This window comes from Colletotrichum aenigma (genome assembly GCF_013390185.1).
Source record: "Colletotrichum aenigma strain Cg56 chromosome Unknown KSG_Cg56_contig10, whole genome shotgun sequence".
Taxonomy (NCBI): domain Eukaryota; kingdom Fungi; phylum Ascomycota; class Sordariomycetes; order Glomerellales; family Glomerellaceae; genus Colletotrichum; species Colletotrichum aenigma.
Genome location: NW_023500916.1, coordinates 897422 through 910412, shown reverse-complemented (window position 1 = coordinate 910412; position 12991 = coordinate 897422). Strand labels below are relative to the sequence as shown.

The 12991-nt window shown below is 49.8% G+C and overlaps 4 protein-coding genes across 4 annotated transcripts; 1 reads left to right on the top strand and 3 right to left on the bottom strand.

Annotated features, from left to right (window-relative positions):
• Window positions 1-1921: 1921 nt before the first annotated feature.
• On the top strand, window positions 1922-3030 carry GCL2 (LanC-like protein GCL2; the record flags this gene model as incomplete). The annotated part of the gene is made up of 3 exons (XM_037329346.1): window positions 1922-2407; window positions 2463-2846; window positions 2968-3030. 3 exons carry the CDS (start codon window positions 1922-1924, stop codon window positions 3028-3030), a joined length of 933 nt encoding a protein of 310 aa, XP_037171767.1.
• A 262-nt stretch (window positions 3031-3292) lies between these two features.
• CGCA056_v014103 (uncharacterized protein) lies at window positions 3293-5224 on the bottom strand (the record flags this gene model as incomplete). Its single annotated transcript, XM_037329345.1, has 2 exons — window positions 3293-3367; window positions 3425-5224. 2 exons carry the CDS (start codon window positions 5222-5224, stop codon window positions 3293-3295), a joined length of 1875 nt encoding a protein of 624 aa, XP_037171768.1.
• Window positions 5225-6418: 1194 nt separating this feature from the next.
• Window positions 6419-6982, bottom strand: CGCA056_v014102 (uncharacterized protein; the record flags this gene model as incomplete). The annotated part of the gene is made up of 1 exon (XM_037329344.1): window positions 6419-6982. The coding sequence occupies one exon, from the start codon at window positions 6980-6982 to the stop codon at window positions 6419-6421; it is 564 nt and encodes a 187-aa protein (XP_037171460.1).
• A 2398-nt stretch (window positions 6983-9380) lies between these two features.
• CGCA056_v014101 (uncharacterized protein) lies at window positions 9381-10891 on the bottom strand (the record flags this gene model as incomplete). The annotated part of the gene is made up of 2 exons (XM_037329343.1): window positions 9381-9464; window positions 9521-10891. The coding sequence occupies 2 exons, from the start codon at window positions 10889-10891 to the stop codon at window positions 9381-9383; spliced, it is 1455 nt and encodes a 484-aa protein (XP_037171769.1).
• Window positions 10892-12991: the final 2100 nt, after the last annotated feature.

Sequence of the window (12991 nt, the reverse complement as noted above, 5' to 3'; positions counted from 1 at the left end):
GCAGGAACTCAAGAAACAATGTCTCTGACCTCATCAACAGGATAGGAGAGGAACTTACCAACTGACTGATTGCTTGAGAGAGTTGCGAATACACACCCTCCCACTCGGAGGTGACCTGTCCGACATGTAGATTCAGTATTCCGAGACACTTACTGAGTCTGGTTGCACTCGAATCGGCTATTGTTGATGATCGGAGATTGGTGTCGAAGGCGTGATGTAATTTGGACTCTGGATCTGTTGGATTGGAAAAGTCATCCAAGAGGACAATCGTAGTCCATGAGCCATCTGAATGACCTATTAACTGGATGGATAATTGATAGTCATGGGGTCTTAAAGGGATGAAATCTGATGCAGAGGTTCCTACGGGACCCGTTGGAAGGGCCGGTTTCGACGTATGAAGTCTGACAAATAAGATGTGCACGTCAACCACGACATTCTCGTCGCAACTCTGATTGAGAGAGACATCGGTCAATACGTGACTTCGTAGCTACGGAGTGTATCACTCGCGCAAGAAAGAATAAGAAGCTTACAGTTACGTTCCTGATTCCCAGAAAATTTCCCCCTTTGAAATGATCCTGGAAAAGTCGAGATGTGGAAGAAGCGTCCAATGAAGGCTCATTGGACATCAACACTCCAGCCACACTCTGTGTTGGGTTGGGGATGGTGCTGATCACGATGAGCTGAATTTGAAGGTGAAGGCTCAATGACGGCGTATATTTGTTTCACGTTGGTATCTCTATCCTTGGATATCCAGTATCTCTTTAGGCAGGTTAGCATATGTGCGCCGGGCTTGCGAAGGTACGACGTATAACTACTTACGTTTGAACCAGCCGCTTCCACTTGATTCCACGCTGGTGAGGGTTCATTCTCGCAATGTTTGTGATCCGCGCGATCAGATTCCATGGAGCCAGTATTCATCCGCCCCATGGCGATGCGGTGATCTAGAAAGATTTCAATGGGTAAGGATGTACTACACAAAGTTCCGACGGTTACAAGAAAAACGTGTTGCAGCCAACATCCTACCGTATGATCTCAAACGCTACACTAATAAATAGCATCTTTCGCGGTCTATGAACGAGACATCTCATTAAAGATAAAGGAGTGGATCATGATTGAAAGACGTGCACAGTGGGATGTGCGGTTCAGATGATGTATTTAAATACCTGCATCCTGAATTCGCCGCACATAAGCAAGGCTAGGTCGGGCGGGAGGCTCGTTTGGAAAGACCGGATAGAAGCGATTATACGGCTAGGCAGATTATGGGAACCACGTCAGCAATTAGCAACCATCCCAAACCAACCGAATTCCAGGGCGCCCAATCTTTTTAACTGCCCACCTTTATCACAGCCTGTCCGTAAGTTTGGAAGTAGGCTCACCGACGTTCGCCCGAGACGTGTACGGCAAGGAAATGTGCAGAAAAAGAAATTCGCATTCAAAACAAGACCAAACGTGGAAGAACAGACTAAACGTGTCTGTTGAATTTTATATGACACAATGACTTAAAGAGTGCAGAACGGCAGGCATTCAATCATGTTCGAGGAATAGTGGTTGCTTACATACATAACGCTAATGCGGCCATTATCGCACTTTTCTCGTGATGAATACTCTGCTTCGTACCTGGATATTCTTCCTCGTGCTCTAAGCCTAAATTCACTGGATTAGTGCAGTCCAGAGACCTTCTTACATTGCGCAACGGCGGATCGGCCAGGGCGTGGTGGATAGATGGTGCTCAAGCTGCCTGCCTGTCAGTGCATCATGATGAATAATCCATCCCGTTGTCAGACATGCCAGCCAAAGATGGAAGTCCACATAAATTTGCCCGTTTTCCCCGCATGTGAACACCAACTCGTCAGCGCAGGACAATGAGCCAGAAAAGCGTCAATCACGGCGGCTCTATCCTTGAAAGACCTGCGCAATCAACATGGCTGTTCCCATCCCACCTGAATCTCGGTTCATCCCGAACAACGTCAGAGAAGGAGAGTATCTCACGTTCTCGGGCGATCCAGAAGCTCTCATTCATGAAGCGCTAACGCATGTCCTCGTCGACACGCCGCCACTGGCTGAATACTCGAACGACCAATGTCGTGGTCTTTTTCGGGGCCCTACATCTCTCGCCTTTTTGCTACTCAAGCTCAGCGCCCAATATCCGTCGATGCAAGTACAAGATCAGTTGCTCAGCCACTGGGCAAGTCTCTATGCATCGGCGAAGCGTCCCGGAGAGAACTCCGCCCCTTGCGGTCTAGCTTGCGAGAGCGTTGCACTCTTGGCTGTTAAGACAATGATGGACGAGGCCAATGCTCCCGCGTTTTGCAGTGAGCTTGACCGACTCGTTGCTGAAGATCATCCCTTCGAGCTACTGTTTGGCTACGTTGGGCTGCTGTACATGATCCGCGCGGTTGAATCATGGGTAACTAAGTAAAGGTTCTGCAGACGCCGAGATCTTTCAACTGACCTGAAGACAGAGACCTGAAGTCGCATCCTCTCTGACTCTCGTCAAAGCCCGGATGGTGGAGAAGACTCTCGGCGCTGGGCCCGGGTGGGTCTTTCGGGGCAAGCGCTACATCGGCGCTGTTCACGGAGACATCGGCATTTTGACCCAGCTACTCCTGACGGACCCAAAACTTGCTAGCAACTCGATGATCAAAAATGCATTGAGACGACTGTTAAGTCTCCAGCGAGAAGATGGAAACTGGACCACTAAAGATGACGATGATAAGCGATATGAAGGTCTTGTTCAATTTTGTCACGGTGCTCCGGGGCTTGTCGACTCGCTATTGCACATCCGCCGCCTTTTCCCGGACATGGACGATATCATGGACGAAGCTATTGAACGCGGACAACAGGCGGTATGGAATATGGGCTTATTACGCAAGGACCCCTGCATTTGCCATGGGATTTTGGGCAATGCAATGTGAGCATCTTTTCCTTCTATCTGTCATGACATCAAGATCATGCTGACCAAACCAGGGTGCTTCCTCCGGGGCCAAGGAGAAGCCATTTTCTGGCATGGGCCCTGCCGACGACAATTAAAGAGAAGCGACAAGAGGACGACACCTTGTTTGTCCCAGAAAGCCCCCAGAAGATGTCGGCGTGGTTCAACTATTGGCCTGGCGTGGCTTGGACGTGGTCTCAGTATGCAAAAGAGATGCCCGGGGTAATTCTATATTCTGAAATCTAATGGCAACCCGTTCTATGTGATGGAAACATCATCACATAATGGCCTTTGTTCGACGCAACGATGCTGAACACATCGCGGGATTATTTTGAGGCACCCTTCCTCAACTCAGACGGCTCAAGTATCCTCGACAGCCTCGTCATGGTTCTTCTCTTGCGATGGAAGATTGACAATTACAAGGTACAGAACGTCCTGATTGAAGTGTTAGTGATGTATTGGGTTCCATAATCGTTGTGCTATAGCACTTACCTTTTGGAAAAGACTCTTGATCATGTCATCGACAGTTTCAGCCGGCCCAGCCATCTTCTCTTCTTCAGCAGCTTTCTTAAGCCGTTTCTCTTCCACCTTCTTTTTCTTTTCCAAAGCCTTTTCATTCTCTAATCTCATGCGCTTTTCTTCGTCTCTAACCTTCTTCTCTTCCTTTTTCTTTTTCCTTGCCTGTTCTTCTCGCACCTTCCTTTCGATCTCCGCTGCCTTTTCCACTTCTTTCCGCCTCTTCTTTTCTTCTTTCTGTGCGTCCCTTAGTGTCAGCGGCCCAATGAAGATACCTTCGTTGTTATCCATTGATTCTTTTGACTCGTCATCATCATGCTGCTCTTGTTTTAACTGTGGTTGAAAATGTGCCCCCGATTCCGTTGTGCCCTTCGACGGTCCGTTCTCTGCGTCTGCAATCTCAATCTGCTTTTCATCTTCGGTCTTGTCTTTGTTTTGTGCTGCATCCAACTCGACACTTTCCTCAGAAACGGTCTGTTTTCGCTTGTACTGCCATCGCCCTCCAGTGACCAGGGCGACAACGTCTCCGCTGGCGGCTGGGTGAGTCGGATCAGCGTATCGTGATTTGAATTCAGCTTTGGGTAGCGCCTTGGCTGCCGAGAGTTCTGGGTTCTCGTTTATCCATTCGACTTGAGCTCTCTTATCCATGTAATCGTCAAGCCAAATCTCTGCCCGATCAAGGCCATTCTTTTTCTTTTGTCCATCTCTGCCTTGTGCCAGTACAAGCTCGCTAGCTGCGGGGAACAGGAGGGGTGCTGGGTCGGACCAATCGAGGATGTGGTCATGGGATCTCAACCGCTCTCCTAGTAGTTTCTTAATGTGGCCCAACTTCTCATTCTCAGATGAGCTTGCCTCTGGAGACACTTTGTCGCCTTTTGAGAAGTCAACGGAAGGACTTTCACTGGCTGTCTTGCATTCAAAGTCGACAGCCACCTTCCCAGAAATGTCGTCAGGTCTCCAAGTTGCAACAAAACACATGAGACCCCGCGGCCTAAAGAAGTCCGCGTTCATCTGGTCTAGGAACTTGTTAGACTTGAAGCGACTTTGACCTTCCATGACGCCTTCCACTGCGATACCCAGCAAGATCCCAAAGGCTGTCAGAGCGGGATCCGGTGCAATGATGTCGGCAAGCCCAGCGAGGTTGATGGCATAAAGGTAGGGATTCGGTACCAAGGACTTGTTGAGGGTATCGATGAAGTTCAGGAATGCTTCCTCGTTTATACCCGCGGCAGCAAGAACCGGAGCATAGGCTCTTACAAACCCCCGAACTCTTGTCTTGGGTCGTCTTTGGGGCAAGACAACCGGCATTGTGATTCCGCTTTTGGTGCCAATGCCGTCATCAGATTTGAGAGGATGTCTGTTGAGAAACGCAGTAGCTAGGTCGTTCGACTCTTTCACAGGCTTGGAGCCCCCGTCTTTGGTGTTGCCAGTATTGAAGTTAAGTTGTGTCCCAGAACCGACTTCGACCTCGTCAAGATCCCAAATGGCTTCATGCACACGTTCACAGTGGGACTCTTGTCCTAGTTCTGGGGACCTCGAGTGTTCTTGTGAGGCCTCTGGGCGTTTGCGATCTCGTCGATAATGTGCGGCTTCCGAAAAGAAGCCAATTCCAGAGGCTGAAGCTCTCGCAATGTCATCGACAATGTCGTCTCGTTTGGGGATGGTGCCGCTCGTTCTGACAAACGCTTTGTCGCGCTCGCGAACGAGTTGTTCAACAACAACGGAGGTCGCTTTGGACCAAAGCTCCTTTCCATCCTTCAAATACCCGGAGCTCATCGTGCTTAATGTAATAGCATAGACGCAGAGAGTTTTCAAAGCAAATTGAAACGTTGAGTGCCGAGAGATCGTCCCCAACGGAAGGGGAGAGGGTCTGAATGATAGTTTTGTCTCGATTGTCTTTGGAAGAGCCGACAAAGCTCAGTCAGTGATGCAGAGGCTCACATGCAACGCATCATACCGATGGATGGTAGAGCATGTATATATAGATGATTCGTACTTTCAATCACGCACATCGTGGCACATGCAGACTCTCGCACTCGCATCTGCTGCGCAAGCCTTTTGTGGCAAGGGTTCAGCTGTGCTTGGCATGTCAGCAGCCAAGCCGACCATGCAGTTCCGCGGAGAGCGAGATCTTGGCATGCATGTTGGTAACTAGCTCTGCACCTTGAGGAGCAAAGATCCAGCATTTTTATCTCACTTTACGGGAGACAAAGAGAAAAGGGCTGCTGTCGACCGGAATATGAAGGGAAGCCCAGAAACACGATGTGGGCCCATAATGCAGCACACAGTAAGGTACGAAAACACGCACTTAATTCAAGGACCTGTTAGTGAGAATTCAAACCCAACACATCGATACATCAATGTCGAGCATGGGAGATTTGTATCGTATATAAACAGCAACTCACCATGAATTTTCCGGGCAGGTATCTCCGTCATCAAGGTGTTGAAATGAGCTTCGTTCCCTGTACAACGGGAGTCCAGTGTCAACCCAGGATCGAGTACGCCAATGTCGGCTGACTACAGCATGTCCACTCCCAGTAGCGATCTGCAACAGGGATTATCCGGCGTTGTGGCAGAGTGGTCTAATGCGCAAGACTAGAAATCTTGTTCCTTCGGGAGCGTCTGTTCAAATCAGGCCAACGTCGAATTCCTTTTTGCAGATTTTACCACACAAATGGTGGGAGTCGTGGACATAATGGCACTCTGTCCTTTGTCCACTATCAAAAAAGCACCCATGTCAAGGTGCCAGAGTGGTTAATGGGCTGCCCTGCTATGGATATCTAACTTCGGTTAGCATTCTAGTAGTGTAGGCAGTGGCTTCGGTCGCGCAGGTTCGAATCCTGTCCTTGACGTCTTACTTTTTGCAACTGCTTCTTGTTTGAATTACTGAGCTCTAGCGGGCTCTTGCAATTGAAAGATATTCTAGCGGGGCTAATTGTTTTGGATAACGAGACAAACCCCCCAGCGCTTTCAACGCACAAACTGATCAGCGAACGCCGCCCCAAGCCCGACCTCCTCATAATGCTTCCTCGCCTTGTCGAGCTTGCTGAAAACATCCTCCACACCGACAGGCACTCCATCTGGGTCAATGTAAATGTACGCTCCCGTTACATGAAACATCGTGATCATTTCCTTTACATCGTCCGGCACTTCGAGCGTGTGAACATCTCCCGGAGGCTCATATGCGTAGCCTCCCTCAGTGGCCCACCATGGATGCTCAAGGTAGTGCCATCTGCCTTTCAAGACTGTTGCATGGACAGCGCCGGCAAGACGATGTCTAGAGAGGATGCCAGAGCGGCGGACGAGAAGAATGTTGACGAAGTAACCTTCAGAGACGGAAAACAGGAGCGGACGGAACCAGACCCCCGGGGCCTGCGGAACCCAAAGACGTTCGTCACATTCGATGTCAAAAATGCCCGGAATGACCAGATCGTCAGGAACCGCAGGAAGGCGAGGGCCGCGGTATGGCACAGCGGCTTGATCGGGGCGATCTTCTGCCTTAGGTTCTGTAGCGGTTTGTGTCGTGGTTTCCATGACTCTCGTTCTGGACAACAAGGGTTGAATGACGATATTGAAGAGGTGAACTTTAAAGACTAAGACGAGATGATCCTGATGCGATGTTTGTGATGTGGTGTCGGACCGGGAGAAAGCTGCACTGCTCAGGTGGCGCGCTTGAGGCAATGATAAATATCTTGCAAATTGTGGTGAGCTAATTTTGCTAATCTAGAGAAACCTGGTCACAAAGTAATGTGTGATAAGTCCAGCTTTGGCGACTAGATGTCTCGTCGTAGGCGTGGCGCTAACGGCGGCCGTTTCCAACACGGCGTCAACGGCGGCACACTCTAGTGACGAGATCTTTAGTATTCCTCGGGTTTGTTTTGGAGCTTTGCTAGTCGGGTAGTGTTATTTGGCTATCCGGGCAGTATCTACACACACAAACACACGTGTATAATCCGTAGCCTGTTTCTAAAGCAAATACATTTCCTATTCTTACCTTCGTCGTCTTTAATATCTATTATCGTTATCTATTATTTTTATCGTTATCGTCTTCGTTATCGTTGTCGTCTTTCGTTATTATTCTTATTATAATTACTGTTATTCTCTCTATATTTTCAGATTATAGGGGACACTGCCCGGATAACAAAATGACACTGCCCGACTAGCAAAACTCTTGTTTGGAGAGCCGGAGGACACTCTTGTCTCATGACTTGATGCGATCGTTAAAAGAACAGAACGCAGATTTGATCGCATTCGTTTCGATACGTATCATGTAATAGCCAGCTTCCATCCGCGATGCTCAACGATATCCAGCCAGTCAACCTTGCCCTCATCAGAACCCCGCGACCCCGAAGCCCGCAATCTCCACACTTCATCAAGAACATCAACGCAAGCTTCCACGTTCCGGAATCTGCGCAGATCTACAATCATCCCCAGTCTTTCTCGAATAATCTCGACATGTTCTGCGTCCCGCGCTTCCCCGCCAGCGATAAAGAGTGGAAAGACAAGGGTGCATTCAGCCAAGCATCCTTCGGGCATTCTCTCACAAGATCGCAGATCTCTTTCACACAGGCCTGGATCTTGACTTCGAGGACCCCAGAATAGCCACGAACGTATCGCCTGATTGTTAGATACAGGTGTATCAGCGCCGCATATCGGTAGGCCTCTCCTAGTTGAGTCAAGGCGAGCCTTCATCACCTGAATTTTGGAGTGCTGGGATGAAGATCCTTCTAATCCTTGGTCTTATCTTCCTATCGACCGTCCTATTTTTTGGCGGAGGCCCAAATCATGATAGACTAGGGTTCAGGTACTGGAAAGATTCTGGTCCAGTGAACACCTACCTGGAGGAAGGCGATATCGGTCGTTTTGTTGCCCTGCTCCAGCCGTTCGTTCTGGCTTCGTTCGCCTTCGTCCTAGCCCCGGAGCAGCTCATCGTCACAGCTGGTGAGATGCAATCACCAAGGCAGAACTTGCCTCGAGCTGCAAAACGTTATTTCTGGCGGCTGATCATCCTATTCACGCCGACTGTCATAGGCATTGGAGTTGTATGTCCCTCCAACGATCCAAGACTGAGAGCTTCCGGGACAGCAAGTTCACCTTTCGTCATCGCAATTCGCAACGCTGGTATTCCTGTATTGGATAGCATTGTCAACGCGCTGATCCCGCTTCTTTGTACTCTGCATCCAGGAACCTCTACTCCTTGGCTATTGCCGGAAACGCCCCAGCCATATTCAAGAGATGCAACAACTACGGTCTACTCTATTTTGCCGTAGCAGCCAGCGCTAGTTTCAGCCCCCTCGCATACCTCAGTCTCTCTAGCACTAGTCGCACTGTCTTCAACTGGCTCATCAACATCACCAACTCCGCTGTCTTCATCAGCTGGATTTGTTGTGGGGCGATATACCTCAGATATCAGAAGACAATCAAATTCCACGGAGTCGAATCTCCGTATCGATCGCGCTCGCAACCTTGGGGAATGTGGGCGGGGACGATTGGTGCATTAGTTTTGATGCTGATCAATGGATTTCAGGTGTTCGTCCCGGGACAGTGGTCCGTGGGGGACTTTCTAACCGCTTACATTGGTATTCCGGTGTTTATGGTCATATATCTGGGCCATCGGTCTTATTTTAGTCAAGATGCATGGTTCAAGGAGGCTGATGAAATCGACATGACCGGGGGTTTGGATGAAGTCCTGGCTGCAGAGCGCCCGACTCCGGCCCGGGGCAGGGTTTCTAGAGTTTCCACGCCTTAATCGAATAGCGAACTCTTTTCGAGTCGTTGAATACATTGACCAAATAATACTCACGCATCGCTCTTCAGTCCAGAGTCGGGAGTTTTGAAAACTGCTTTTCTGCGCTTTAAAGACGCCATCTTGTATTACCTATGGTTATGAAACTACCATCACCCTAGTCGATAACACCATTCCCGGTAGCTCTCAGTTCGGTTTGAGGATGAGCCTTCGGTACGTAACTAAAGGCATATCGCTGTTGTCCGTAACGGACAAGATAAGATGCATCGTCTGCCGCAAAATCTTGTCAGCTTGGTCTTTTAGGCTGGTTGCAATGATTCTCTTACCTGGTTGCGTTGAGGCTCAACGGCGACAATGCTGCCGTTGGAGTTCAGGCTGGTGATGTTGAGATAATTGCTGACGAGTGGGATACTGAACCCTTCAAGATCCCTTGCACTGGCCTCGCGGTAGTGAAACCATTCGAAATGCAACTCATCATTGTCAGGATCCCAACTTTCGGAGGCGTCGAAGACAATTTGGTCGCCAAACTTGTAAGGCAGTTCGGTCGCCGATGGTCCGCAAGACCCGTTCACGACGACAACAGGCTGGTGATTGTTCTCCTCAAAGTTGCCATTGATGGTCCATTGCATGCGCGCAGCGAAGTCATACTGGTAGGCCTCTCTCCATCTCCAAATGGTCGCGAACTTGCTAGAATATGCCCTGCCATCCGCGCCTTCCACGTAGTCCGCGGTATCTGAGTACACTGAGCGGTGAGCAGCAGTGGGTGCATCAACTTGTACGTAACGGCCGCCCCAGCTTCCCCACTCCGGATGGTCAATATCACCCAATCCGTTCTGGACTAGGGGGAGGAAGGCAGGGGTGTCTCCCTCCATGATGAATGACCAGTTGAGATAATGCGCTCCAAGAGGACCAATCCGGATATGCTTTTGCAGCCATTCGTTGGAGACGATGGCCGAATTAGGGCCACCAACGTCGAAGTGCCGGTATTCCTCTCCAGAGATGCCGATCCAAGTTGGCTGGGTGTATTCACTCCATCCATGAAGCGACACAATGTAGAACAAGGCGGGGTATTGGGCTCGAATCCATGAACCGGCATCGTCTTGATCTGAGATGGAGCAGACCCTGAGTTTGCTGACGAAGGATTCTACTGCAGCTTCATCGCGAGTGTTGGAGACATACTGAAGAGTCTCAGCCAGAACGGCAGCACCGCCCCAGACAGAGACCCAAAGAGGGTCATCTGAGTCGTCGGTCGCCTTGACGAGATTGGCAGCAGCGTCGCTGAGGTTATTGGCCTTTAGAACCTCAAGTCCATATACCGGGTGAGCAGAAGAAATCTTCGAGAGGATCCCTTCAGTCGATGGATATGAAGCATCAGCGGGAGCGTTCGCACTGAGGTTATCAACGACTTGTCCATAGCCATCTTGGACAACCTCGCGAATGGTATCGGGGTCTGTACGACTTAGGAGCCACGTTGACGTGGTTGCGGCAATGCCCTGGATGTCGAACTCATTGGCGTAGGTGAGGAAACGAACCAGACTCATTTGGTCGTCAGGCTCATTACTCATATCTGTGAGAACAAAAACACGAGGCTTGCTTCCATATCTGGAAGATTCACACTTCTTCTCCTCTGCCACAGAAAGACCACAGACGAGGAAAAGGAGGGCCCAAAGAAGGGCTTTCGAAGTATGAGTCGCCATTTTCGACACAGAGCCTAGAAAAGACTTGTCAAAGTGTAGGGTTGCCTGGATTTCATGACATTTCTATTCGTCTCTTATTTATGCTAGAATTGCCATGGGATGCAACACTTGGCGAGTTCTTCGAGTTGCCTCATTCAATCCAGATGAAATCATAAGGGATGCAACTGCCCAAAAGGAAGCCAAAAGATACGCGTAAAGCCGTACTTTCAAATCGGGGAGTCTCGGCCGCTGAATTGGTGAGCAGAGCGGTCACCACTCAGTGACTCGGGTGGTTGGAGCCCACAAATTAAGAACGGCCTGCAGTAGGGCTTGGAAAATCTGCAATTAATGGAGGGGTTGGATCGGACTTTTCCGCTTGTTTCCCCGAAAAAGACGTGGTTTGGATGCTTTCACGAGTTTCTCCACATAGATCTGCACTTCTCGTGTCCCGAGTGATGACAATGTTGCATTTCCCCACGATGCGGTGTCCCCAAACAAGGTAACGTGCGGGGTACCCCGGGACAACAATTACGGAGACGGAAGAAACGGCGGAAGAAAAGCGCTTAACATTGCCCATACTGGTCACATCAAGGTAGCTTAAGCACACGAGAAAATCCCTCGCAGACCCCGCATGCTGCCGTGATGGTAAGATGCAGTCGACGGCGATGCAATCTTTACTCCTTCAAGCTCTGAGAGACGGGGATTTGGGGAGCTTGCCATCGTGAACCCGTTGCTTACTGACTTTTGAAATGGGGAACTGCCGGGTGATGAATTTCCACAAGCTAGTCACGTTCACAATGTTGAAACGCAAGACATATGGGTTCATTGCCAAGACAGACCCCTTTCTGTAGGGCTGGCTGAAGCATCACAAGTTTACTACCAGTGGCAGTTGACGCGTAATCACCAAGGCCCTTGCCCGCTAATTACTACTACTACTACTACTGAGTATCGACTAATTCTGTTGAGAATAGCCTCATCGCAGAACCCAGTCCCCCGGATATGACCTTTCCTCACTATTTGCATAGCCAGGAACTATCGCCTTAGAGTGCCGTTTAGCCGAACGGCAACGGCATCGATGGTATCTTGCTAATCTGTTGGGCGCAGAGAACATCCTCTTCCGCGTAAGCCAGCCAATCGGCGGCAGCGAACTTCCATGCTGGCTTCACGAGCCGCAATGAATCTCGCGGGGTTGGCGTGTGTCTGGTCGCAAAACAAGCAATTAAGCGACATTCGCCGTCCGACGCACAGTCGCAGGGTCTCACGATGGATCTTTAGCGCAGTCAGGGGCAGACCAGGAACTGTCTCAATAGCGTTCATCTAGTTGTGGTCGCGCGCGGAGCTGAAAAGTAAGTTTCCTGATTGTAAAGCGGGGACTCTGGGTAAGCTTAAATGTTCCGAGAGCTTGGTAACGACAAGGACCGGCAGCCTTTGGCATAATTATGTCATGCATGCACGTAGTTTCTAACTTTTCAGGATAATTCTTGGGTAGTAGATCCTTTTTGAAACTGTTACCGGAACAGATTGCAGCCATTGAGGCATGACTGCTCATGAAAGTTGAAGTTGTCGTTGGTTGGGAATTCGGCACTTTGCTCGTTTTCCCCAATGTTGTTGCAATAGAGAAAAATATGGGCCAGACCCTATGATCATCACCGGCAGTGACAGACTTGACTTGCCGAGTTCTGGCCTCGCGTGGCACCAAAGCCGACATGGCGTTCAAAAACAATTTATTGTCTTGGCAAGCAAGCTTAACGCAGCTTGGCTCAAGTTGGTGGCTGCAGCTATACCCGAGATGGTTAAAGTCGTTGTTGGGCACACGGCAGCCCACAGATTGCGTTCTTCGAGCATTGCCGTTGATTTTTTCGCGTGGAGATTAGGGGGCGTTGTGGCTAGCTCCAAGGCCTCTTGTTGTCGGCTTGTTGGCGCCGCTGCCACTCGTGGTGACAATTTGGGCTGTGAGGGGGCTGCCCCAAAGAGGAAAGGCTTTCAACAAGGAACCAAGCTGAACCCAACGATGAATCTTCAAGCTATAGGGCGGGGAAGCTTCCAGGGACCTAAACCAAACACTTGGGATCCTTAGCGTCGAAATAGATTCCTATAATCCAAGAGGCAAATTGTTCCAGC